This window comes from Rutilus rutilus, assembly GCF_951802725.1.
Source record: "Rutilus rutilus genome assembly, chromosome: 9".
Lineage (NCBI taxonomy): Eukaryota > Metazoa > Chordata > Actinopteri > Cypriniformes > Leuciscidae > Rutilus > Rutilus rutilus.
Genome location: NC_140223.1, coordinates 22,501,899 through 22,528,436, shown reverse-complemented (window position 1 = coordinate 22,528,436; position 26,538 = coordinate 22,501,899). Strand labels below are relative to the sequence as shown.

At 37.4% G+C, this 26,538-nt stretch overlaps 1 protein-coding gene across 2 annotated transcripts; it reads left to right on the top strand.

Annotated features, from left to right (window-relative positions):
- Nucleotides 1-1,552: 1,552 nt before the first annotated feature.
- Nucleotides 1,553-20,646, top strand: gpr4 (G protein-coupled receptor 4). 2 transcript variants are annotated; one of them, XM_084419523.1, is made up of 2 exons: nucleotides 1,553-1,741; nucleotides 17,723-20,646. In XM_084419523.1, the coding sequence occupies exon 2, from the start codon at nucleotides 18,129-18,131 to the stop codon at nucleotides 19,221-19,223; it is 1,095 nt and encodes a 364-aa protein (XP_084275649.1). In that variant the 5' UTR covers nucleotides 1,553-1,741; nucleotides 17,723-18,128; the 3' UTR covers nucleotides 19,224-20,646. The 2 variants fall into 2 exon arrangements, with proteins under 2 accessions (XP_084275649.1, XP_084275648.1); XM_084419522.1 differs by lacking the exon at nucleotides 1,553-1,741 and adding an exon at nucleotides 2,195-2,481.
- Nucleotides 20,647-26,538: the final 5,892 nt, after the last annotated feature.

Sequence of the window (26,538 nt, the reverse complement as noted above, 5' to 3'; positions counted from 1 at the left end):
GGGTTATCTCAAACAAGTGAATTTTCCATGACTGTTTCCAAGACTGACAACGCCCTGAGAGTGATGCATTCTTTGTTTGTTCATCAAACAATCAAACTGCTTTTATACTCAAGCACATGATTTTTTTTTTTTTTACTCTGTGATACCTCTAATCATATTTTCTACAAGAGAGTGCAGTTAGGGGAGGGCTTGAGTTTTAATGGACTCTAATGTGTTTGTTTGACCCTGGGGAAAACCATCATGATGTAAAGTACATGCAGGTGATTCAGTCCTATTTGCAGGTAAGTTCTGTATTAAGTGAGTTTATGCTATAAGCAGTTAAAGTTAAATTATTAGCTACAACAATTTTGTGTTACGATTATTAGGAATTCCATAATGTTTTTGCATGGTAAAAATAATTCTTAATTCAAGTAAATAATACTGACAAAAAACAATCAAAGATTTACTCGACTGTATTTATGTTCAAACTTTAAAACACAATTGTGTCTTACAATATATTTTTTCCCCATAAAAATGATTTTGTTTGCCCCATTTCCAGCATGCACTTGGCATGAATATTAATATGATTGAATTGTTTGACCTTTGTGTTGTGGATTTTGTCAAATTTAGCAATGTTTCTTGTGATGTCTGGATGAGTTTTTTCCTCTATTAATATGGCCATTTGATTATTTCTCTTTTTGTGGTTGAAGTAAAAATAGTTGAGGTCTCCATGTAAGGGATTTTTATTAATTTATTATATGGTCGTATTAGTGTTGGTTGGATGTAAGACAAGCACTTTGCTCTTCACATTACTTTTCTCATTGATGAAGCGCATACTGTTGAACATTTTGCATCTACTGTAATTCTGTTAAAAAAGTAGGCTACATATAGCCTACTTTTATGCACTTCTTAACATAACCAAACCAATCTGCTACTAAAACAAGCTCGTGATAAAGTCACGTTGGCCTGCAGGAGATACATACATAACAACAGTGCTGGCCGTAGGGGGAGAGCGGGACACAACCTAACGCTTTTTGACTTTCTCAATTTGTGTAAATCTACTTAGGGTTCAGAGTTTTTATTTTTTCCCACATTAATTTCCCACAAGTCTACAACAATTATGTGGTTTTGTTTTATTAATAAAGTGTATACTTTTTTCTTGATATAGGCCTACCCCGAGTGTCTTCAGGTGGTCAGATCAGCATTAAAGAACTATCTCCACTGTTAAATTTGGAGATAAAAATGATTGGAGACTTGTCTAATTTAAAATAAACACCAAAAATAGAGATGAAAAATCAACATAAGTAAGAAATTTACTTTTGCTATGGTTAAATAAAATGTTCAGTCAGTGATATCTTCCAAAGATTTCTGAATTTTGGCGCAATTTTTTTCTCTATATATAGTGTTGATATGGCAACTAGTAAATAGGCTAAGTTTCATCATGCTGGCATGTGTGGAAGTATCAAAAACAAGGGTGTTATTACAACTAGCCCCGCGCGTTAGGTTGTGCCCCGGTCTCCCCTATCCTTCTCGCATTGTTGGCTACACTCTAACACACTGTTTGACCCTTTTCACATTTCCGGGTTTCTTAGAAGTCGTCATGTAAACTTCGGTGAATAGAGACTACATTAAATATACTTATTTTTGTGTTCCTATTTGCTCAAATAGCAAAGGGAAAACTCCACCGTGGTGTTATCACAACTTTCAAAAGGAGTCAAAAAATAGAGAGAGATTGATGATGGCAGCCAGAAGAGAGAAATATGTAAGTTTTACCATCACTCCCATAGACGCTGTATTAGAAACACATTCACAGCAGTGCTAACTAGCTTTTTTGTGTGTGTGACCGTTAAAACGCGTCATCACAGGCAAGCGAGACGAACTTCAAATGTTTGTTAAAATGAGTCAGTTCCCTTAAAATCACCACTGAAACAAGTGTCCAGGTATTTAAAATACATAGAAATGTTTAGTCATATTTTACATTATAATATTATTTTATAGAGCTATTTGTTTTATAGCCTATATAGCCTAGGCTAGTAGCCTACGAACCTGCCAAATGTAGACTGTTATTTAGCCAGGAACAGTAACGTTAAATGAACTGATATGGATCGATAAAGCAAACGATAAACGTAAGATAACAGCTTCATAATATCAGGTTGTCTTTTGGTTTAGTGGCATCCCATCTCAAATGGCCAGCCAGTATTTCAATGGGACGGTCAGTGTTGGATAACGCAACGCACGTCACATTTCTCCTCAACCTCCTGCGAGCTGCTCACTTTCAGTTTGCGCTTTGCAACTTTGCGGTTGTCTCTGCTTTTTCGCTGGTGTGATGTGAAGATAATGATCCTTTAATGCATCTAGTTCTCGGAGTTTGTCCGGATCTTCATTTTGGTTAGGGAAGCGAGAGTTGTGTTGGTTTTATCGCTGCGCGTGCTGTTTGGAGATGCAGAAAACATCACCTCTGTCACTGTCAGTAAAGTGATTGATCTACGGAAACACTATCATGTAAGTGTCATCATTTAGATTTTTCTTGTGTTATGTAAGTCTTATGATAAATGGTTATGTTATATAGGCTATAATCTATTAAATCTTGTTTTCTTTAATAATTACTTAAAATAAGTGTTCCAATACCTATATACTGTTCCAATACCTAACAACTTTACAACACAATTGTACTTTTGCCTTATTGCCACGTCTTAATATGCCTCCAGATCTAAAATTATGTAATTTAGGCGTGTGCTATATGGACATTATAGGCTGATATTGCATAGACATAATAAAAGTTATTGGGGTGATTCTACAAGGTGCCTTTTCCATTTTGTAAACATTTTAAAATATGATGGGGAAATAGAAACGTAGTAACGGTTGATGGCACCAGTGTTGACAGTTTTACAGTTCATTTAGGCTAGTCATTAAAAGCCTTGTGAGGTGAGCTTACTACAGGGTATTTACAGTAGGTCTATTAAAAAGAGAATTAAATGCTGATATTTCTACATATTTCAAGGTTTTGGTAAGCAATTGCTTACTGTACAAAACCATCATTACAGTGAAGACTATTTAAGATTGACATAAGTGCTAAAGGGTGCAACAGGCCACAATGGCATCTTCATTTAATGGATTTTTGTTTAAAGTACCCAAAATAACACACAGTAAAAGCAGGTGTCAGCTTTTCATTGTTAAAGTCATTATTCATGAGAGACACAAAAGACACCTTTTTCGTAGAATGACTTATTTACAGTGTGTTGGCTACTGCAAACTTCAAATGTTTTCCATGAGCCATAAATTTAACCTTTTCAATAAGGGGTCATTTTTAAATGACAACAGTCATGCTGTAGTTATAATAGCTTATGTATTAATACATTTAGTTTGATGCTCGAGTGTTCTTTCCACTGAATTCCTCTGTTAAACATGTGGGTTACACTGTGTGCAATGGCATGCTCCATTTCTCACGATTTAACAAGCAATTTAACAAGCAATAAAATGCCTTTGGCAGTGTTTACAGCAAGTCAGTTGTATTGTGTACAATGCAATATATTTTCATTCACATTTGTGATAGGAAAGGATCAGGTAAACAGTCATTGCATTTCCCTTTTTGGCAGCAAATGATGACACCACAGCAGTTGCGTTTCATATCTCATTTCAGCTCAGTAGCTGTAGATGTAATACAATATGAATTCAATACAGTGGCTCTGCATTGAGATGTGTGTATTCTCTTCTCCTCCTTGCTGTAATTTGTGGCTGACTTTGTTTCGCGCAGCATCTTGTTCTCTCCAGCGCGTGGCTGGTCTTTTAGAGGCAAAGGGCATGTGGCACGTGAAACAGTTTTCTGGAATGTCTTGGCCGATATGGTGTCTCCCTCTCGGTTTTGTTAGGAAACAAACGCAACATTTAATCAGTCCTTTTAAGCAAACAGTAATTGCCCTCTTTGGGATGCGAGATAAGAACTAACATTAAAAGCATGACTAGAAGAGAAGAGTAATCTTCCCGTGAACCAATGAGGTGTCTGCTCCAGTGCCACCCGCCTGAGCTAATAAGAGTGTTTGTGAGGGTAATGTCTGGTTTGAGCACCAGATTGTGTGAGGAAAGCAATAACCCAGTGGCATGGTGGCCCCACAAGTGGCTGTTTTCAAACTTACTAATGAACTCATAACATTTAAGTGTATAATTAAATATGTGGAGTAATTTGTAGTTTGAAACATCTACAGTAGTGGCAGATTTTATTGCGCCAACAGTTCACAGCGAAGGCTGAGGTTAATGACTGCCTCAACAATACGCATGTATAAGGCTTTATGTGGTCAGTCTTTTTTCCCTCACCTACCATAAATGCAATGCAGTTTCATGGAAAAAGCTAACTCTGATGTAAAGTGCGCAGTGTGCTAAGCGTATCAGTGAGTTCTATTGAGCGCTTTGATCTGTTTAGCAACCTGACTGACTTCAGCAGAAACATGCCACATGTAAAGTTATATCATATTACAGCATCGGACATTATGCTTGTTATCTTGCATGCCCATCTCACTTCTCAGAACCGGAGGCTCGATCAGGATCATGATTAACACGGCTGAATTTTTGAATGGCTGGATCAGTAGAATCCTGTGCAAACATTCCCACCATGTCAAATGGGTTATGTAAAAAGTGAAAACGCTAACAGTCCAGCGGGTCTCCGATGAAGCACATTGTTGTTTGTCTCTCTCCACATTAGACGGTGTAACTCAACACGTTCTGTATTGGCTGTAATCTTCAGCCCCTTGTGGTCCTCTGGATAAAAGTAGAAGCTTTTAGTGAAGCTATTGGTGTACTCACTTCTGGCAGTATTGACGTGTGAGAATAAAATACGGAGGTTAGGTCACCGTCGACAGTTTAGATGGCTCAGAACAAAAGGGTTTATACCTTTCCTTTGGCACTTACAACTACAGCTTTTATCAGGCTTTCGTCGATAGCAGATGATTGATAAGATAAGCTTCTAAAACTATATGTGTAATTCACAATTTTTAAATAAGGATGCTGTTGTCTGCATGTTCTTTTCAGGTTCAGAAGTTGTTTAGTCCTATTTTCCTCTCACATGCACGTTCCAGTTAATTATTGTCAAGTTCATGTTCATTATCAGCATTGTTATCAACAAGGACTTTTGAAGGACCTATTAAGCTTTTATTATTAGACTTTTATTAGAACATAATGAATGAAGTGTGTCTTTACGTTTGGGAGGACTCAACCCTGTCTATTAATTATCAGCATTCATAAAAATAGTTTAAAAAACAACAAAAAAATGGCATCTATGGTTCTATAAAGAACTTTTAACATCCATTTTTAACTTTTCCATTGCACAAAAGGTTCTTTATAGTGGAAAAAAATGTTATTTACATTATTGAAATGTTCTTCACACTAAAGGCAAAGTCGCATTAGCAAAATTTCTGTAACATTTCTTGACCAAAAAAGGTCCATTGTCAACAGGGTAGCGATGCATGAAGCACAGGGTCACAGGGTCATTTTCATACCAAGAAGCTTTCGGTTGGTCAGCACCACAAATTTGCATGACCAACTTGAACGCGAACAAAACTTGCCATCATGTGAAAATTAATCATGGGGTTTCCTATTCAAATGACTGGATTTTGGCACCAGAATTTTGCCAAGCAACGATAAATGTGACCATGCCTCATTTTTAAGAACTGTACACTGAAAGGTTCTTTGAGGAATCCAAAATGGCAAAAACAACGCAAGAAGTGCTCAAAATACAAAGTTCAGGCATTGCTCAGAGTAGCATAAGCCAGACAAGGGAAAAGAAAGGAATCCAAAATGGTTCTTCTATCTTCTCTTTATTTTTTGGAGTGTAGGAAGGGAGAAAGTACGCACAAGCAATCAAAGCACATTACCAGAAATGTACAAATGACCTTTTTGCTTGAGGACATAATGACAGTAAACATTCTATCAGGCTTCATTTGAATACACTTTTGTGACAATGTTGTGAGTCTTGAAGCAGATTTTTCTTGAAGTTCTCCTCTCTTTTTCGTGGTGATTTTCAACTCTTTACCCTATCCTGACCCTACTAAACTATTTGGCCACTTCACTGTCACATAAACTAATCCGTCTCTGCTTTGAAGTTTTTCTCAGCATGACACTGCATCTAGTTTCCTTTTAAACATCGCTTTGGTTTTTTTGCTAAGCAGGTGCCAGCAATTTCCTCGTCTTTGCTACATTGCTGCCAAGTTACAGCCTGTCAACACAATCGCAGATTAAACAGAACAATAGCAGAAGTGGACCAGATGCACCAGATGAGATGTGGAGGTGTTTCCTCTGAGCTTTATCAAAAAAACAGCATGAAGCCAGTGTTGAACTCTCTCTCGCTCTGTTTCTCCCTGTTCTTCATGTTTTCTGTCTTCAGAAAACATATCGTCATGTTGATACCTCTTCTAATTGTGATTCGGGGTAAAGGTGATTAGCATTTGTGACCGTGCCTAAAGCAGCCGACCAGTTTAAGCCAAATTAAACCTCACCAATAAAACTCTTGACTGGGGACTTGAGTGGAAAATGTGGCACTTTTATTGAAGTCATTAATTCGCCTTGCAGGATGCCTGCCCTGGTCTCTCTAGAGACACACGGCCGCCTCTCCAATGGAGCATAAAACACAGTTAGGAAAGGATTAAATACCTACCCTGAATCAATACCAAGGGAGACAGGCAGTTCTTACTCAGCTCACCTGCCATGGTCATTCTGCTATGTGGTCGCTGTGTACTGATATAATGGACCGTTCCTTGTAAAGCACATTGCCCCTCTCTTTTATACAAGAACAAATAAAAAGGACCAATGATCGGTGGTTACAAAGGAAGATTTTGTTAAGTATCGCTTAATTTAACGGTTGAAGTGAGTAGTGATCCGATTTGGCAAAATCAGAATTTAATCTATTAATTAGTTCAATTAATATGAATGAAAAACCTGACATTTTCACAGAAGTTGTTTAAATGAAGCCCATAACTGATGTTTATAGTCATCATGACCTCAAGCAGGTTCATTTGTGTGTAATTCAAAGGTTAAGAAGTTTCATTTTGTGTAGGCCTATCTCTGAATGTTTGCATATTGCTTATGTGTGTGTGTGTGCATATGTGCACGTCTGTATAGAAACAGACATATAAGGAAGTCAGTTGAGTTTTTTTTTCTTTGCTTATGTAATAACTATATAACTTAAGTAAAAGGGATTGTTCATCCACAAAAAGAGATATTCACAATATCCAAATTTATTTATATACACTACTGTTGAAAAGGTTTGAGTCAGATTTTTCTTTAAAGACACATAAAAAGGCCATTTAATATAATAAAGAAGCCCATGATGAATGATGTGTTATTTTTATAAAAAAAATTGAAGCTATATGACAGATTTGAGTGAAGACAGAAATTGTTATTTACTGAAATTCTCCCCATATACAGCAGCACAAAAATCTCACTCTCGTTTGCACATTATAAAAATTGCTGCAGTGATGAGACGCATGATAACTATTATGTTTGAAACCATGCATGCAGGAGTGACATTTGAGAGCTGTTGAGAAAAGGAAGTTGAATTTTGGTCTGTTCCTCGCATAAAGGATATAAATCATAATGGCTTCAGAAGACATAAATAGCACATGAGTACTATAAACCAATTTTTTTGCTGTCCTTTTTGGAGCTTGACAGTTCCTGGTCATTGTGTGCTTTCCACTTATGTTTCATTGTTGGAGGCAAACCATATCCTTCAATAACTGTTACAGTAACGCGACTACAATGGATTTATAGCGAGCCGGCATTCCAGAGGGTTTAAAAGTTGAAATGTGAAGCACACATTTTGTTAAAGCACTTGAATTAATCATTTAGTAAAGCCCTGGTTATGTATTTATTTTGACTGTAAAGTTGTCTAAATCATCCTTTTTCACGTGGGACTACTTTTCTAGGTACATGTACTTCTAGTTTATTACTACAAACATAATGTGGGTGGAGTGTGTTGCGTGTAAATGTTCCCTTTCTGGAGTTGAAAACATTTGATGTAACTACAGTATTGCATGCATTAGTTTATGTGACAGTGAAGTGGCCAAATAGTTTAGTAGGGTCAGGATAGGGAAAAAGAGTTGAAAATCACCACGAAAAAAATAAAAATCTGCTTCTAGACTCACAACATTGTCACAAAAGCATATTCAAATGAAGCCCATAACTGATATAATGTTTACTGTCATTTTGTCCTCAAGCAAAAAGGTCATTTGTACATTTCTGGTAATGTATGTGATTGCTTGTGGGTACTTTCTCCTTTCCTACACTCTAAAAAATAAAGAGAAGATAGAAGAACCATTTTGGATTCCTTTCCTTTCCTTTGTCTAGCTTATGCTACTCTGAGCAATGCCTGAACTTTGTATTTTGAGCACTTCTTGCGTTGTTTTTGCCACGATGACTCGCTTAATTCAGTCCTCATTTGTAAGTCGCTTTGGATAAATGACTAAATGTACACAGGCAAGGTCAATAAGTGATTCTATCACTCTCATGCCATTATGTATAATATTGAAGCATTGTGTTAATGAATTAATAATAGGTATTTTAGTGTTTGCGGCCTGGCCTTGTGCTCACTGAGCTATTTAAGTTGATCAGCTTGATTTTTCAGTTCGATCAATCTTGTTGTGCATCTGTGAACAACAAACACCATTGCTGAATTGGAAAGCGTTTTCAAACTGTCAGATGGCAGCATGGTGCGTTGAATGATCTGGTTATGCCCTCAGGTAGACACCATGAGTTTGTGTCCTGCCTAGCTACCTGCTTATTCATCATGCCGAGCAGTCTGAGACCCAATTGAATTAGTTCCCTTTCAGTTGCCCAATGTTCTCGTGTTAAAAGCCTCTGCTGTTTAAACAGCCAGGTGGGTCCTGGCAGTAAAAAAAGTTTAGTTGGGCTTCTTGCACCACTATCATCATACTGAAGTCATCATGTCACACTTAAAGGAGCCAGGTTTCAAAGAAAATGACCATATTATTCATCACTGGTAATGACACCTTCATCAGCTCTTTTGTACTATTGGATAATGCAGACCGCAGGACCAGAATGCTGTAAGTCTGTAATTACATTTATCTTTGAATGATTCCGTTTTTTCCACTAAAACTTCACTCTAGGACAGGAAAGACTGCTGGAGGGAAAATATGTCTGGATAACATCAGGAATATATTCAGCTGTTCTGTTCTAGACTAATCGCTAAATATAATTCTGACACATTGACCCGTTTTGCAATAGTTGATTTTCTTTTATTCGAGTTTGTGTGTGTGTGTTATTAAATTAGTTTAAAGTGTACTGGCAGAGCATAGACAGTCCCTGTTCCTTTTTTTTTTCGGTTTCATAACATGTATACGACCGTTATGGCCTTTGTAGTTACATCCTTTATATCTGAGGAAATACATAGCAGGTGCTAAACCAGATCTGAATGGTGTTACAAAAGTTCAGAATGCATGGCTTCATTTTGAAAGCTTGAGTAGGAAAATATAAGTTGACAGCAAACTTACTCTGTGCTTTGTGTGTGATGTCTATCATAAATTACAAAAAATATATTATATATTTAATATAAGTTGCTTTGTGACATACTTTATTATAGCATCTTTAAATAGAGAGGAAACTATTATCTAATAATAATTGTCTGAAATAAATTATTAGATAAATAACGTTTCACTAAAAAAAATTAATTCGTCACAAAGGTGTGTGATATGAATGTATAAGGATAAGTGATCTTTTTAATCATCTTTATCTTTATTTATTTTGCGATGTGACAAATTAATGTTTAGTAAATATATTCCATGTAGGTCACAAAATCTGATTGCATAGAAAATAATAGTTATAAAAGTGCTGTTTGAAATAGTTTTAAATTGAATAGTATGTAAATTATGATAAATCACAAATAGTGTAGATATTTCAATGACATAAGATTTACTACATTTTTAAAAGTTACATTTTTTTGTCCCCATGAGGAAAACAGCTTATAAATCATCACACTAAGCGATGTTTTTTGAAAATGTAAATGCAGAAAGTTTTCTGTGATGGGTATGTTTAGGGGTAAGGTTAGCGTAAGGGGATAGAATATACCGTTTGTACAATATAAAAATCATTATGTCTATGGAAAGTCCATATAAAACATGAAAACACAACATGAGTGTGTGCGTGTGTGTGTGTGTGTGTGTGTGTGTGTGTGTGTGTGTGTGTTACCAAGAAGAGATTTTTATTTCTTTGAAATGTATCCGTGTTACAAAGGATGAAGAAATTGGTTGAATACCAGCAGGGAAAGGTGTCAAATCTCACTAGTCAACAATCTAGAAAAAGCAGTTAACCACAGGACTTGACCTCGCCTTTTGCTGTATTCTCCAGGGCTAGGCATGAACCTGATATGACAGCAGTGAATCCATTAGTCTTAAAGGACAGGACAAATGTGCTTCTTTTCTGAACTGTATGCATATTTATTATATATAGTTGACCAAAATGGGTTTTTGCAATGGTTGACGCCGATACCAATATCTATAGAGATGTAAATATATTGATGTATGTCATACTGTCTAATGACAGCAAATAAGATGTACACATATTGGACAAATGAGCACTTATTTGACTCTACTTACTCAAAATTCACTAAAAAGGTGAAAGCAGGAATGATTTATTTTCCACTGAAAATGCAATATATCGGTCTATCGTGCGCTCATGCTAGTTCTCACCTGCATTTCTTCATTTGCATTTTTCACGTGTGTTTTTTCCCCTCGTAATGTGGCATGCAATAACTGTGGTGAAACAACCTGTTAGACTTGTGATTGTAAGCCTTGAGTGAGAACTGGAGAGGACTTTTAAGGTTTAATAAGATGATTTTTCTTAAAAAATAAGGTTTCTGAGCTCTGCTCTTGACTGAGCTCTTGCTGCTGGGCGATTTCAGGAACAATGTCGAATCATTCACTCAGCCTGTTGTAGAACTTTTCACTTTCATGGAATACAGGTCATTTTCTGGTGTTTCCTTGTACCACAGCTGCACAAACCTTATAACAGGTATTATTGGAAATTTGTGTCGTTGTGCATCTATAAACTTGGGTACATCTGTTGTCACCTTTGATATGGGCTTCATATAGGGTTTTATCTAGCTTTAGATCTAGTTGTCCTTTTGTCCTTCCCGTGGACATTTTAATGAACCTTATTTGACCCCGGTGTCTGTTGTGCGTCCAGGAGTTTTGCCAGGCCTGGCTGTTGTATCCGTGATCTGATCTCCCACTAATGAGTGAATAAATGAATAATCAGTCGTTTCTATTTTAGATTCAGCCTTTTTTTCTGGATGCCTCTCTCTCGCCCTGTCTTTCTCTTCCTCCCTCTCCCCGTCTCTCTCCAGCTCTTTCATTAAGAAATAGCGGAAAGACCCGTCTCTCAGCACCTCCTGATTGGAAAGCTGCCGGCTCTCCTCTTCAAATACTAACTGTATTTGTTATTGTGAGGGTGCTGTGATAACATTGGGGTCTTTCCCATCAGACCAGGAAGGGGGGAGATTTGAGGCAAGAAGGGTCTTGTTAAGGCCATTGTGTTTACACTCATTATTTAGTACGACCCCACAGGGCGAACCACAGGGACGACTGTCACAAAACATAAAGCTGTTAATAGCTCTGACAAGATCCATCTGGCAGCGTCCAAAACTAGTTTGTCACTCTTAGTTATGCTCGCGCACCGAAAAATGCAAGTCGTTACATCATGTATGCAACTGTTTGTTTCAGAACGTATTTCCGCATGCTTCTTTACAGAAACCTTCAATTTATTCTTCGAACTGGACAATAACAACATTTGTCATTTCATGACAGAGCCAGTGCCTTGGGAGACCAGGTCATTCAGGGGTCAAGTGTCCAAAGCCTTCCTTTTCCTATTAATTTTCCCTGCACGTACCAGTCTGTCACACACAAAAAAAGTGTGTTTCACACAACAAATCGAAAACTGTATCCACAGGAGCGGATGACAAAATTGACATTTTAGCCGGTGGGAATAAGGCTGATTTGATTAAGATAATTACCGTATTTAGAAACACTTAAAATTGAACCTATAAAACAGGCTTTCTCGGAACGTGATCACATTTTGCAAGAATTAATTAGCATTTTTTATGTATGGAGGAAAACCATATTATTCTGCCTAGCTTTTGTAATAGATACTTTTTTTGAAATAGCAATAGTTGGTGACTGCCCACACTTAATGTTTCTTATGCAACATGCTTTACCCTTGGGCAGTGTGTCCTAATAGATCAGAAACTTTTGTCATTAAATAAGTTCTGTATGTTCTGTACCTTCAACATTACTGCTTAATCTTTGCCTGGGAAGGCAGCTTTTGTATTTGTCAGTAATTTACATATGAACTATTCCAGTCTATCTATCTATCTTCCACAGAAAAAAACAAACAAACATATTTTTTAGAATGACATGAGGGTGAGTTAATGATGACAGAAGTTTCATTTTCTGGGTGAACTGTCCCTCTATTTCTGGTGAAAATATGATGCAAGTGTGTAGTTACTGATGCTGACAGTTGGCAGAAATATCGTACACTCAGTGTGCCATAGTTGTACAAATCACATGTTGGACACATGTCCCAAGGTTTGAGTTTGAATTATTTATGGCAGCGGCTATTTACACTAAGTGAAAATAGCAATATTTACTTTGCACTAAATAGTAGTTAGTTCTTTGGAGTAAGTGTAAAGTTATTAGATGCAATTTATACTTAGTTTAAATAGTGGCAGATACAGGCAATGTATACCTTAAAACAGTATGCAATAATAACAACATATATATAATGTTTACAACATAAGTATAAATGTTTATATTTAATAAAATCATTAAATGGATGCCGTCTTATTGGGACAATAAAGCCCTCCCTACTTTATAATAGACCCTCCGTTGAATCAAACACCTCCTTTCGCTGATCATTTGCTGAAAAGAAGAGTTTCTTCTGCATTAATCATGCCTTATATTGTTATATTTGAATCCATACAGCTTCAATTTATTTTAAAGAAGTGTCAAGTATCTGCTGGATTACATATCTATCAAACAGAATGGAGAATCTACTGTCTTCTGACATTTTTGTCTTTTTGCCTCCCTCAACTCAGGCCCACGCTTACAGCCATAAACTAATGAGTAACTTATGGAGAGCCAATAATTTGAGATCTTTAAAAAGTGAGTACAAGAAATGACCCATAAATTGTTTGTGAGCTTTAGCTGCGAGCCATGGCCGTTGTTACAATGGAAACGTATTCGCTCTGGTGGTCTAACACACATAGTGCAACAGGTTTCAGGTTATGACGTTATTCAAATTTTGTGTAAATTAGAGAAAGCCAACAACGCAACCCTATTAGAACACTTCTGTTTCATTAGTAGAGTTTCACACAAATGTTTGAGTCCTGCATTTCAGTTTGTTTATTTTTTTGTGCCACCACAAATCCAAAAGAAATATAAAAAACACTTATAGGAACGGTTATCATTACTGATAGGTAAAGGCTCATTTAAACAGCCCTGATCGGCCATTATGCAATGGTAGTAACCTGAAATGGAATGCTGTAATCAACACTTTTCCTGATTACATAATTGTCGTAGCTGTAAACCACAGTCTAACTTGTATCCAGTGGGGTTTTTTCCAGACATCATTCCAGTTCTATTGAGCAATATGTTTTTTTAATGACTCCACCATGACACTCCATGATGCATTTTCTTGTCTCATTAGAGACAATAGGGACAATTCTTTTACTTTAGAGTGTCAATATTGAGACGAGTGTGATAGTATCACTGACCACTTCCTTTGTGCAGGTGTCCCTGATTATTCATGGCCTCATTTTCAGAGTTATTGGGACTGACGTCTCACTGTTTTGTTCATAATCTCTACCTGCCTATAGAGGGAAAATAGAGAAACAGGTCTTTATTTTGTGCTTTATGTTGCTTTAGTGATCATGGACAAAGGCCAGAGATATTTGTTTACACTGTGTTAAAAGATCTTCTCCTTTTGTGTAATGCAAACTTTGATATTATCAAGAGTTGTAAATGCACACAAACTGTATTTAAATCTGAGAGATCTCTTTTTTTTTCTTCATCGTACGAGCCAGTTCTGCCCCCCCCCCCTTGCTTTTTATCTCCCAACCTGAATGAAAATGAAGTCGGGTTGACAACTTTCCAGTAGTTTACATTCCATCATCTTTAAATCTTTCTCACCCTGTAGTGCTTTCTGTTTTTCTCTATTAAAGGATACATTGTTATCTGCCACTGTGAGATATTGATATTGAAGCAGAATGACAGATTGGATTAGGTCAGGGATTTTTAAACCCCTGTTGGCGTATCGGTCACCGTTTCTGGCCCCAGGCAGGGTAGCGGTCCTCTGCTGTTATCTCATATTTCCTACTGATTGAAAAGCATCAGGCTCATAAGCAATATCTTAAAACTGGTGACACACTAGGAAAGCTCTCTGGTACCTGATCTGTTTGTTTCACTGTTTTTGATGGTCGGTTAAAGACATGATAAGGTGTTTTTACCACATTGAAAGAGAATTCAATCTCAAACCTCTCTAGAGTAAAAAATTGTACTCGATTGTTTAATTGACATTTCTGGAACAACTGAAATAAAATCTTTTTCTGCTTTGTATCACTGAAATGATGCAATGGTACCTGCCTAAAGGGTTAAGTATATTAAAATATTTAATATAGTATTATAATACTTTTAAAATCTTTAAATATTTTAATACTCATTATTTTAAAAGCACAGGAGCATTGTATGGTTAATTTGTGAAAAAATACATGCAAATATTTTGAACTTATTATTCATGAGCAGCATTACAAGTAAAGCAAGTTACGTAATCATATAACTTTTTTAAATAACTTTAACGCATTACTTTTAAATTTACAACAAAATATCTGAGTTACTTTTTTAAATAAGTAATGCAAGTTATTTTCCCAATTATTGACTGACAGCTGTCCAGTCCTCATGTTGACAGAAATCAGGACTAAGTGCAGAGGCGTTGTGTGATCTGTGATAACATGATGCTTATTGTAGTTATAAATAATGAGCATGTAGACTAAATATAAGCATGCATAATAAAAACAGTGAAATGCAAACTTTGAATACTACGCAAACCTGCAATAATTACACTGTAAATTATGCAAATATACTTTATGTATTTAATCTCACTTTATTAAACAATGTCTTTGCTGCTGACTTTTGATGATCCAATTCAACCATATGAATAAGATAAAATTACTTTACTTTTGTTTGAGCTATGCTCTCTGCTGTACAGACCTGTGTGAATTTGCATTTCCTTAAGCCTAAAACCTATTCATTTCACTTTTGGTGTGAAAGGACCTTTACATTTGCCAAAATAGAACTTTTGTTTGTTTTAGTTTTTTTGTCATTAAAAAAAACCACGCAACCCCAGCCTAGGTGGGAAAAAAGTAACGCAAAGAAATGTAATGCATTACTTTCCATAAAAAGTAACTAAATAATGCAATTAGTTCAGGTTGTGAGTTCCGAGTTCTGAGTTCAAGTTGTCATCAAGACTCAGTCTTTAAATCTTAGGTATTCTGAAATGGAAACCGTAGGATGAGACGTTTCAGAACGACAATTATTTTAGTTCAGAAAAAACTGATGTTTTATGGTTTAGGAACGTTGACCGTTATCCCTAGAGCCTGAATCACATTGAGTCATTTCTTCACATTGTTCAGCTATTTCCTTTGAGTCTGAACACTGACCTGCTTTGAAGTTATAAAATTAGTTACATTTACTTTAAGAGTAAAGACCTAAAATTTCACTAGAATCATTTTGTGGGAATATTCGGTTCTTTTATGTGTTTGTGAAATAATATTGTGCAGTCTTTTTTGTTATATGGATGCTAAGAGATGCACATCTCTTTTGTCTGAGATACCCAGTTAGTTTGCACACTATAGCATCTCTCATTTATCTCTTATGCACAGCCAATTTTTATGTGAATCTATAAACAATCGGTTTCACTCCAGACACTGTAGCTGTGCCACATCACTGTGGTTTAACAACAACACCATTTACCTTGTACCATTTGTACCAGTTATTATTTAACTTTCCATGATGAGTGCTTTACATGTGACAAATTATGGAAGTGAAAGTGAAGTATTTGTAACAAATATGACATAATAAAAAAAAAGATAATAAATGTAAAATTGTACATTTAAAAGATAAATGGTAACATATAGATTATTACTTTAAATTCATAAAATATGAATAATTTATATATTTTTGTTTGTTTGGTAGGCAAGCAGAAAAATCCTTATTGTTGAGGCGCTTTTCTCAGAAATACTGTATAAACTGAAAGGTTTTGTAAAAAAGGCTTGCATGTGCAAGGAGCATATTGGTCACCTGTCAAGTCATAATGTTCTGCATAATTTCCTCATGCTAGCAGGTACATTTTGGGCCCTATCTTGCACCCAGCGCAATTGACTTTGTACACCGACGCATGTTTCATTCCTATTTTGCACCCGCGCAAAGCGCGCTTTTCCCTCCACAGAAGCACGTCGCTAAACTAGGGAATGAACTTGCGCTCTCTGGGCGGTTCAGCGCAAAAAAGGAGGCGTGTTTTGGCGCAAACGTTCCCTGGTGCTATTTTACTGTTCCATAAAACAATTGCGCCACTGGCCAGAAAAAACCTAGTCTAAAGTCAGTGGCGCGTTGCGCGTTGTTCATTATCATTTTAAGGGCGCATGCTTGACCATAATGTATAGAGTGCACAAACGCTCATACACTGTGATTCTCTAATCTACACAGAAGCAGCAGTTTTCATTTTTGCAAATCATATTATTACAAACGATAGATAGATAGATAGATAGATAGATAGATAGATAGATAGATAGATAGATAGATAGATAGATAGATAGATAGATAGATAGATAGATAGATAGATAATTTATTATAAATATAATAATTTATTATAAAAGCATACATCTAGCTTACACATTTACCCACATTATTATATGCCTGTTTAGCCGAAGCTAATTTGGGTGTGTTTCTCCCATCCCCAATGTCACTTCTCTCTCTTTTACGGCCGTGAAGAGAGCGTTGCTCTCCTCGGCTGTGAACCGCTCTTGACGCGCGCCTGGCAAATCCGCCGTTATAATAGCAATACGCCAAGGAAAAAGTGCGTCTGCTCTTAAAGGGAATGTGAGATGATGCTCTGATTGGTTTATTTCACGTTACGCCCAAACCACACCTATGAATAATGAAGCTACTTCAGACCAACCCCTTTTAGATTTGCGCCCGGCGCAAGAGTCATTTATCCCGCCGGGAAAATAGCAACAGCGCCGAGACCCGCCCACAAAGTTACTTGCGCTTTGCGCTTTGACACTTGCGTTTCAGATCGTTAAAATAGGGCCCATAATCTGCTTGATCTAAGGAGAGAAAATACCTCCTTGGTACCTCCAAGACCTACACAAATGCCTGTACAGAAAGAAACCTCCTGGAGATTTTGTACTAGCAGATACAAACCTTGAAAAACAAGATGGAGCTTTGTAATAAATGTTAATTCAGTTGAACTACAAACAAACAGATGCTAATGCGAGGATGACCAAGGTTAGAGGTGGGAATAGGAAAACATACGCTCATTGTATCACAGAGCAAATCTAATCTACCAAATACACAACACTGCCCTGCAGAGAACATTTCTCAACAACAAAGATCGCAGAAAATTTTCAGCGACTCATAAATAATGAAGCGTGACTTCTAAACCTCACATAATTGCTCTTTTTCCTCTTTTGCAGATTGATGTTATTGGACAGACCAAAGAAGATTAGTCATTGTACGACCTTCAGAGATGGAGTTGACCATTTCATTCTGCTGAAAAAACCCTGACCCTACCAGAGACCTCTCCAAGGTGATCATTTCACAAGGATTAATGGCATGTTCTCTTGTGGTCATGTATTTGACCTCTGAGCCCTCCGAGAGGTTAAAACACTAGCCATGAAATGTGGTAGAGACATGTGACATGTCAGGCCCACCATGCTAGACCAGAGTGGGCTACAGTGTTACTCTCCCTATACAATACATGAAAGCAAAATGGAAACCTTTTGACTTTTTAGTCTCATTTTTAAACATGGCTTGAGTTTGGACCGTAGAAACCTCAGCCAATTTCAATGATTATATAAGTCTCTGAGGAAGCAAGAGACCATGTGTAACATCTCAACCTCGTGCAATGTTGCCTCGAACATAGACCAGTTCTTTCAGCCGGCGCTGTATATTATAGTCATCGTCCTTGGCTTACCCACCAACTGCATGGCCCTGTGGGCCGCGTATATGCAGGTCAGGCAGAAGAACGAGCTGGGGATCTACTTGATGAACCTCTCGGTGGCTGACCTCTTGTATATAGCCACTTTGCCACTTTGGATCGACTATTTCGTTCACCATGACAACTGGATCCACGGGCAAGAGACCTGCAAGCTATTCGGTTTCATCTTCTACACCAACATCTATGTCAGCATCGCCTTCCTCTGCTGCATATCTGTGGATCGTTACTTGGCGGTGGCTCATCCCTTGAAATTCGCTAAAGTCCGCAGGGTCAAAACAGCCTTACTGGTCAGCGCGGTTGTATGGATAACCGAAGTAGTGGCTAACTCTGCGCCTCTCTTCCACGACGAACTTTTCAAGGACCGATTCAACCACACCTTCTGCTTCGAGAAGTATCCCATGCAGGACTGGGTGGCCGGGATGAACCTTTACCGCATTTTTCTCGGCTTCTTGGTGCCTTGGGGTGTGATGCTGGCAGCGTACAGAGGCATCCTGAGAGCCGTGCGTGGTAACGTCTCCACTGAGCGACAGGAGAAGGCCAAAATCAAGAGGCTGGCCCTCAGTTTGATCCTCATCGTCCTCCTCTGCTTCGCTCCCTACCACGTCCTCTTGTTGTGGCGCAGCGTGCTCTTCCTCAGCAACCCCTGCGACTGTGGCGCCGAGGAGAACTTGTTTGGTGCTTATCACGTGACTCTGGCGCTCACCAGCCTCAATTGCGTGGCGGACCCAATCCTCTACTGCTTTGTCAACGAAGGCGCCCGTCACGACGTGGGCCAGGCCCTGGCCACCCTCTTGGGTCTCTTCCAGCGGGGCCAAAGCCCAGAGGCGCTTATGGGGGCATCCCTCACCGTAGAGACGCCCCTGGCCATGAAGAAGCCTGATTTCTACAGTGAAGTCAAAACGAATGCCTATAAAACTGACATTGAAGTACTCAAAGACGAGTGCTTTCAAATGACCATTCTCAGTGTTAAAAAGTGAAGTTAAATGTCAATTGTAAATGTCAATGTCAATAGCAAAATATTAAACCAAGTGCAATTTTGAAGCCCAAAGAATACTTCAGTTTTGACATGAACACATCTCGTATGTGTACACTAGTCTACACATGTGCACTAGAAAGTTTCATCTTTGTCCAGTGTCTGTGCTATTTCTCTCCAGAAGTTATGGCCGATAAAAATGTCTTTTAAAATGTTGTTTATTGCATGTATCTCTTAAACCCCTCACCAAGCTCTTGTCAATGTGGTCGTATATTGTTGTTGTCGTCTCCAGTAGTTTGTTGTTATGTCTCATCTTTTTTTTTTCAACTGTGAAACAAAGGGGCAGTGTCGCTACCTTGTGGAAAAACTAAATACTGCAAAAAAATTCATGTTCAAGCTGCACATACAGAGTACACATTGCTACGCGTATAGCCTATACGCATATACTATGCTGATGATTTATGGCACGCACACTATACACATACCCTAGTGTACGTGTAAAAACTGAAGTATACTTTTGGCTTAACCAACAGGTTCTGTGGAGCATAAAAGAAGGTACTTTGTACAATGTCTCTGTGTTTTGTTTTTTGTTTTTGTCCATACAATGGAATTCGATGGGGTCCATGGTGTTGTTTTGGACCCCATTTACTTTCATTACAAACCATACAAAACCAAAATTTCAGACAAAAACAATTGACGCATTTCTTAAACTACCTTTTTTTGTGTGTTTCACTAAAGAAAAGAAAAGTGAAACAACATGAGGGTGATTAAATGATGATAGAATTTTCATTTTTGGGCGAACTATCCCTTTAAGTGTAAATACTTTTTGGGGCCGCTGTACATGAAGGTGCGCTTTCTGAAGATAACCATACCAACACCTATGTGTACCTCAAGTTTCACCCAGAAACGCTGTCTTATGATGAGGATTACTGATGTTAGCGATGTGTTGATGTCAGAATCCCTTCTCCTCTTGAATGTTTTATATGTATACATGCCTGCCATTTGTGTCTGTTTTTATAGATTTTGCAGGAAATATACTCTACTATCCCTATTTTGAAATGATTGGTCATTTTAAGCAAGTCCAATAATGCCACAGTTAACAAAAATAATGGCCAGGCTATTTTTGGTGACATGTCTTAATATGCATCTTCATACGCTGTATAAAGTCTTAAGATTCTTTAACAAAACCCTGTCTGGAGGAGCAAGTTTCTCTTGTTTGATATACTTTATGTACAGTGGCCCACAGATACCCAAAATGGAAACAGTTTCCAAACAATGGGCTTTGCTGTTGTTTACATTTTTTTCTTCATTAGGTCTCCAGGTGCCCTGTTTCAGCCTACCAAACTGTAAGTCCTGAATGTCAGCAGTGAGAAAGTGCAATGTACTGGATTTGCTGTTATGCCAAAATAAAACACATGTCAGTCATTTTTCTGTTGTGTATTGCGCAGGTATTTGCTTTAAATAGTTCTGTTAAATTCTTTCTTTGGCAAGAGATGTTGTAAATGGAAATAAGAGTGATATGTAAATAAAAAAGTCAAAGTTATATATATAACTTTGAGAAAACCTTGACAGAACTATTAGTTGGGATGACATTATGTGTGATCAAGGGCACTGACACTTAGCTTTATAACCTGAAGTTATAAAGGTCACGTATATAGTTCAGTGGAAAAAAACTATACAACGTTAAGGAAAGTCACAAATGTGTCAACGTTGACCATTCACGTGAAGATGAGTCATTCTGATTCCCACCAGTCACTGTAAAGAAGACTCAAGCTGTGTGTCAGCTGATTAATAGAGCAGAACTGAGCTGCCAGTAAAATGCTCAGGGGGGAATTCTAACATAGTCTGTAAACACAAGACTTTATCTCCAAAATATTTATGTATGCTAAGTCTGCTAATTCCATCGTGTTGTACACAAGAAAGTTAAATCTTTCTGCACTTGGAATCTGTTTTTCTGTCTCGGTAGTGTTAAATATTACAATTATTTGTTAAGACATAAACTTTAAGTGCTTTAGCCATCCCTAATAAAATTGTTTAAGTTAAAAAGAAAAAAGAATAAAAAGGGGAATAAAGATTGAATAAAAAACTATTTTATTCACTGTCATGTCATTTAAAACAAGAACAATGCAAAACAGTCTTTATGCAAAAATGCGAAATCGTCTTTAAGCTGCATGGCCTGTGTGTTTATTAATAGACATGTTCAATAGCACGTGCCATGCCAGCATTTACTTTTACCTTTCAACATCTGTGACTGAAGTCATGTCTTCACGCTCCTTCATTCAACAATGTACTGCAGCACACTGCCCATCTGTCCAAGGTCAGTGTTCACTGGGTCACGTTCCTCCTGAGTGAAACACAATGTCTTGGCACTTCAGCTCTTTGTCGGTGCGGTGTGGCTGTCCAGTGACCTGGAAAGGAGTAATGCCAATGGGTTCTTATCTGAAAGTGTCAGACAGGACAAACGTGTCGGCATACTGCTCCTTGACAATATTTTGACATTCCATTTAAGAGGAAGAAATTATTCATCAAAATTATTTAAAATTATTATTTGTACTATTACAATTATATTTGTAATTATATTTAATTTTAATCATTTAAATATTGGTGCAATTGTGATGCAGGCATATGTATATTGTTGATTGTCACTACCCTTATGAAAAAAAAGTAATTCAAGTTCATTTTATGAAGTAGCCTATACTTAAGTACTTTAAGTAGTAAGTATACTAATATCAATGTACTAGTAGTAAACTTGTGTACTATTTCAATACTGCTTGGGACTAAATTGGCCCACTTTTTAGTATATAAAAGTATACGTTTCAGTGTTAGTGTAACAGTAGTAAACTTTAAGTGCACAACTAGTTCCCAACTACGTTTCTCGTTTGTACTGCATCTGTACTGCAAGTGAACTTATAAGTATACTAGTAGTTTTATACTGCAAGTATACTAATAAGATTTCTTTAAAGCTGCATTCAGTAACTTCGGGATTTCTTCGCTGTATTCTCGCTTTTTGCTCGCAGGTTTCTCTCTAGAGCTCCCCCACAGCTTCGGAATAGATATTTGACAACACTGTTGTAAAAACTCGTTGGCTATTCTCAGACACCAGAGGCTAGTAGATCAACGACATCAAAGCAGATGGGACATTCTTTAAAACGTCTTCTTCATTCGGGTTTGAACAGTGTGAGGGAGCGCAATAATGACGGCATTTTAGCAGATTTCTTTTGGCCGTAAAGCAATTGTTTACATCGCGAGACCTGATGTCACGCGAGACTTCCTGACGCGGCGGCCGGCAGCCCGCCACCCCAAAGTTGCAAGTGCGTATTTTCCGCTCACGGGCACCAGGGGGGTGCGAAACGACCACCATTCAACCCGAAATAAGTAATATAACCATTCCAATGACTCCGAAGCTGTTCAGTTAAGGTAAAAAAGTTACTTAGTTCACCTTTAAGTGAACATAACATTTATATATGGGGACCTTTATTATGCGTGACCTTTCAACGTGATGACGTAGTTCCCTGTCCGTTTGTTGATCAGCTCAATCCGAACTATTGAAGGTAAAAAGTCTATAAATCATTTTTTTTTTTTTTTTAAATGACCTATCGTTTCGCTAGATAACAACCTCTTCTTCAGCTGTGATTGCGTACAGCCCGTTTAAACACTTCAAAGACTTTTGAAACTGCATTGATTTGGACTTAATAACGATGGTAACCAATGAAGTCCATTGTTAGAAGAAAAATCCAGAAATGTTTTCCTCAAAAAACATAATTTCTCTCCCTCTGAGGAAAGAAAGACGTGGATATCTTGGATGGCATTGGGGTGAGTAAATTATTAGGAAATTTTCATTTTGGGGTGAACTAATCCTTTAATGTACGTCTGGCAACAATGTTCACCTGTCTTTTGATCCGGAGATTCTAATCTGTACTAGAAGACGCGTAATAGCGCCCCCTACCATATAACAGTAAAACATGGATCCACTGATCTGGTAACTCCTATTACTCTCCTGCAGAGACCTATACTTGAGAAAATTCATTCCACGGCGGGGAAAGAGTTAATAGTCTAGGTAATGTCAGATGAAATTAGAAGTTAAAGCATATTTCTTTTGAAACGTAAGGCCAAGAACGATAACTAGGACTATTTCAAAAAGTAAATTCCTATGTACACTACCAGTGGACTAGCCTACACAAAAATTCAGATAGGCCTACTCAGAATTAGGAACATTTCCTTTATAAAGCAATATTTTCAAACAATGTAAGTTTATAAGACTGTAATTAAAACATGTGTAAAGTTTCATTTTGATAGGAGTAAAGGAAAAAAATAGCCCCATGGGATGTATTGTTGCCTGGCCTTATTGGCACACATCTCGGATTGAGGAGAATTTAACATATTTCCTCAACTAGGATTTCTTAGGAGTTTTAGTATGTTGTTCTGGACACCTCATAGAAATGATCTAAGCTGCAAAAAATTATTTTACAATTAGTCTGTCATAAAACGCTATTTTGCCTGGACTACTAGTGCTGATAAAGGTAATTGCACTTTGTTGTTTGTTTTGTCACTATATAAGTGTAAAGATTTTGACCTTCCATTTATGTGAAAGAAAACGTTCATTCAAATTATATTACATTTTTATTATTATATTTTAATTTTTAATTTACTAATTTAAATATTGGTGCAGTGGTGCAGGTATGTTGTTGGTTGTAACTATATAGATGTAATGATGTTTTGCAGCCAGTCTACATAACATTTTCGTGTGATGGATCTTCTATATGAATAAATTAGACAATATCTTGATATATAACAGATGTTTGCACTGACTTTTCCCAGATAAATGCAATGCTCACTGAGTGCAGAGGTTGAAGTAGGCTACTTGAACTGTATTGTGTGTCTCTCTAGGCAAAGGTCAAGTTCTCACTGGAACATTATAATGTGTATGATGCCATCTGTAATTTATTACATTTTCGTAACAATAGACTGTATTGGACCATACAGAAATACAGGCTTCTTCATGAACCATCATCTAAAACAATGTAATTTAAAGTTTATAGTTCACCCCAAAACTCACCCTCATGTCTTTCCAAACCTGTAAGACTTTCATTCATCTTTGGAACACAAATGAAGATCTTTTAAATGAAACATTTCTGTCCCTCTAATGACAGTCTACACAACTATCACTTTGACACTTCAATTATTTCATAAAGAGATAGTAAAACTAATCCATATAAACTGAGCGTTTTAGTCAAAATGTTCTGGAGAGACTCAATCGCTTTATATGATAAACAGATTTAATGTAGGCTTTTTTTTACATATAAACATTCTTTAACACACATCTGGGGGTATTCCAGAAAACAGGTTATATAACGTTTGCAGTTAAACTAAATTTTCAGTTCCAAAATCAGAGGTAACTTTCAGGGTATGAAGCCACAGCAACTTACTCTCTGAACATAACAGGATCTGTTCCAGGGTTAGTTTACTTCAGAGGTGTTCAGCACATGATGAGGCTCCAGTGAGCATAACAGATGTCACACAATAATATATTAACAAACAATATAATTCTTGTTCACAGTAATAAAAAAAAGATTAATGATAGATTAAAAGATAAGATTAAAAAAAGATAGCAAAACCACCCAGTAGGTGGAATGTAAAGAATGTAAATCGCCTTTAAACAAAAGAAGAAGCGCCTCCTTAGCGTCCATTTCCATGGTGACTCCTGGATTCAGCGCTCGGTTGAGAAATGTCTTTGTGTGGTCAGCGTTAACTCTTGAGTTTCATACTCCAGGATCACTGAACTTGGTTTTGGAACCTGCATACTTCAAGTATGCAAGGTTTAGGTTAATTAACTGAGAGTTCAGGGTATATGTGACGGTAAGTTAACCTTGCTTTCTGGAATACCCTCAGTTGTGGTAAACGGAAGCTCAAACATGTTCGCTTGTCGTGCGAGAACCAATGAGGTTCGTTCTCATGTGATACACAAGTTCGGTTTATGCAAGCCTGCGAACTCCATAGCAAACTTCTCCCCAGCAGTCAAAGTGGTGTTACGTCACGAACAAAGGATTGTGGACTCAGAAGACGATTGCAAGGGCTTAGGGCTCCATTTGGGACAGGGTCTCAGATTTTATTTAAAATATCTTCATATGCGTTTCGAAGATGAATGAAAGTCTTACAGGTTTGGAACTACATGAGGGTGAGTAATTGATTTTTTTTTTTGGGGGGGGTGAACTAACCCTTTAAACGTACAATATGGAACTTTTCGCCGCTAGGGGTCGCTAACCTCTTTACAATAACAAAGGCGTAGTTTGATGACGCAACATTTGCTAAGAATTATGGATCTTGTCGACAGCGTCAAGCCGACCGATCTAATAATGTTTATGGATGACTGAATACATCGATGTTTTTCTCATGACTGTGATATGAAGCAGTTCGGGATTGCTAAGAGACAGCTATCAGCTCCACACGCGACGCGAGTCCCGCAGATATAAAAGGAATATGGACATTTCATTCTACCGAACTACACACAAGTGCAGAATTACAACTCACAGGTCAGTTTATTAGACAAATTAAACTTGTGAGGTAACGCAGCGCTGTTTCACTTGGTCTAACATTACACTAGCACACTAAACTGCATTTGAATGTGTTGAAATGTATGTGTTAGTTTGTCTGTATGAGACTAGCAGTAAGCTAGATCAACATTAAAATAACATACAGATCATATTCTAACATTTTATCATTGTTGAACTATATAACATTGATTAGTTTTATGTAAATGTGCTCCCCTGTTTAATAAAGTACATGTAGCGGTCGAAGTCTCGGACGTGGAGCTCTCGTTTATATACTGTCTATGGGAGCTCTAGGCATCTCGAAAACACTGCGCTGATATTGATTCTCGTTTTAGTTCTCCTTTTTAATCCAAAGTCTGCTTGCCATGGTCCATAATGTTTGAACGAAACAACAACAGCTTGCAAATAGACATTGCGAACTACACAGTTGTCCACGTCTGTCGCCTTGGTTACTATCAGAGGGCTCTCTGGTTGCTATGGCAGTACGAGCGGAAACCAGGGACAACGCGGATATGACGCCATTGACGGCGACAAAACGGAAATAAAGAAACGGGACGTGTCTTCGAATTAAATTACAAATTTCTCCTGGTTTGAAAGTTGTTGGAAACAGTCGGGATAATGTAAGTATACAACTAAAAAAAAATATATATAACATAGATATAGTGATTTTTGCTATTTTTAAAGCAAAAAAGTTACATATTGTGCCTTTAAGAAAGCACTTGCCATGCACAAAAAAATGGCTGTAGATACAAAATAAAAACCTCAAGAACC

What these genes read in the sequence shown, in the direction of transcription:
- gpr4 (XM_084419523.1), top strand. Translation starts at nt 18,129, where the DNA reads ATGTGTAACATCTCAACCTCGTGCAATGTTGCCTCGAACATAGACCAG.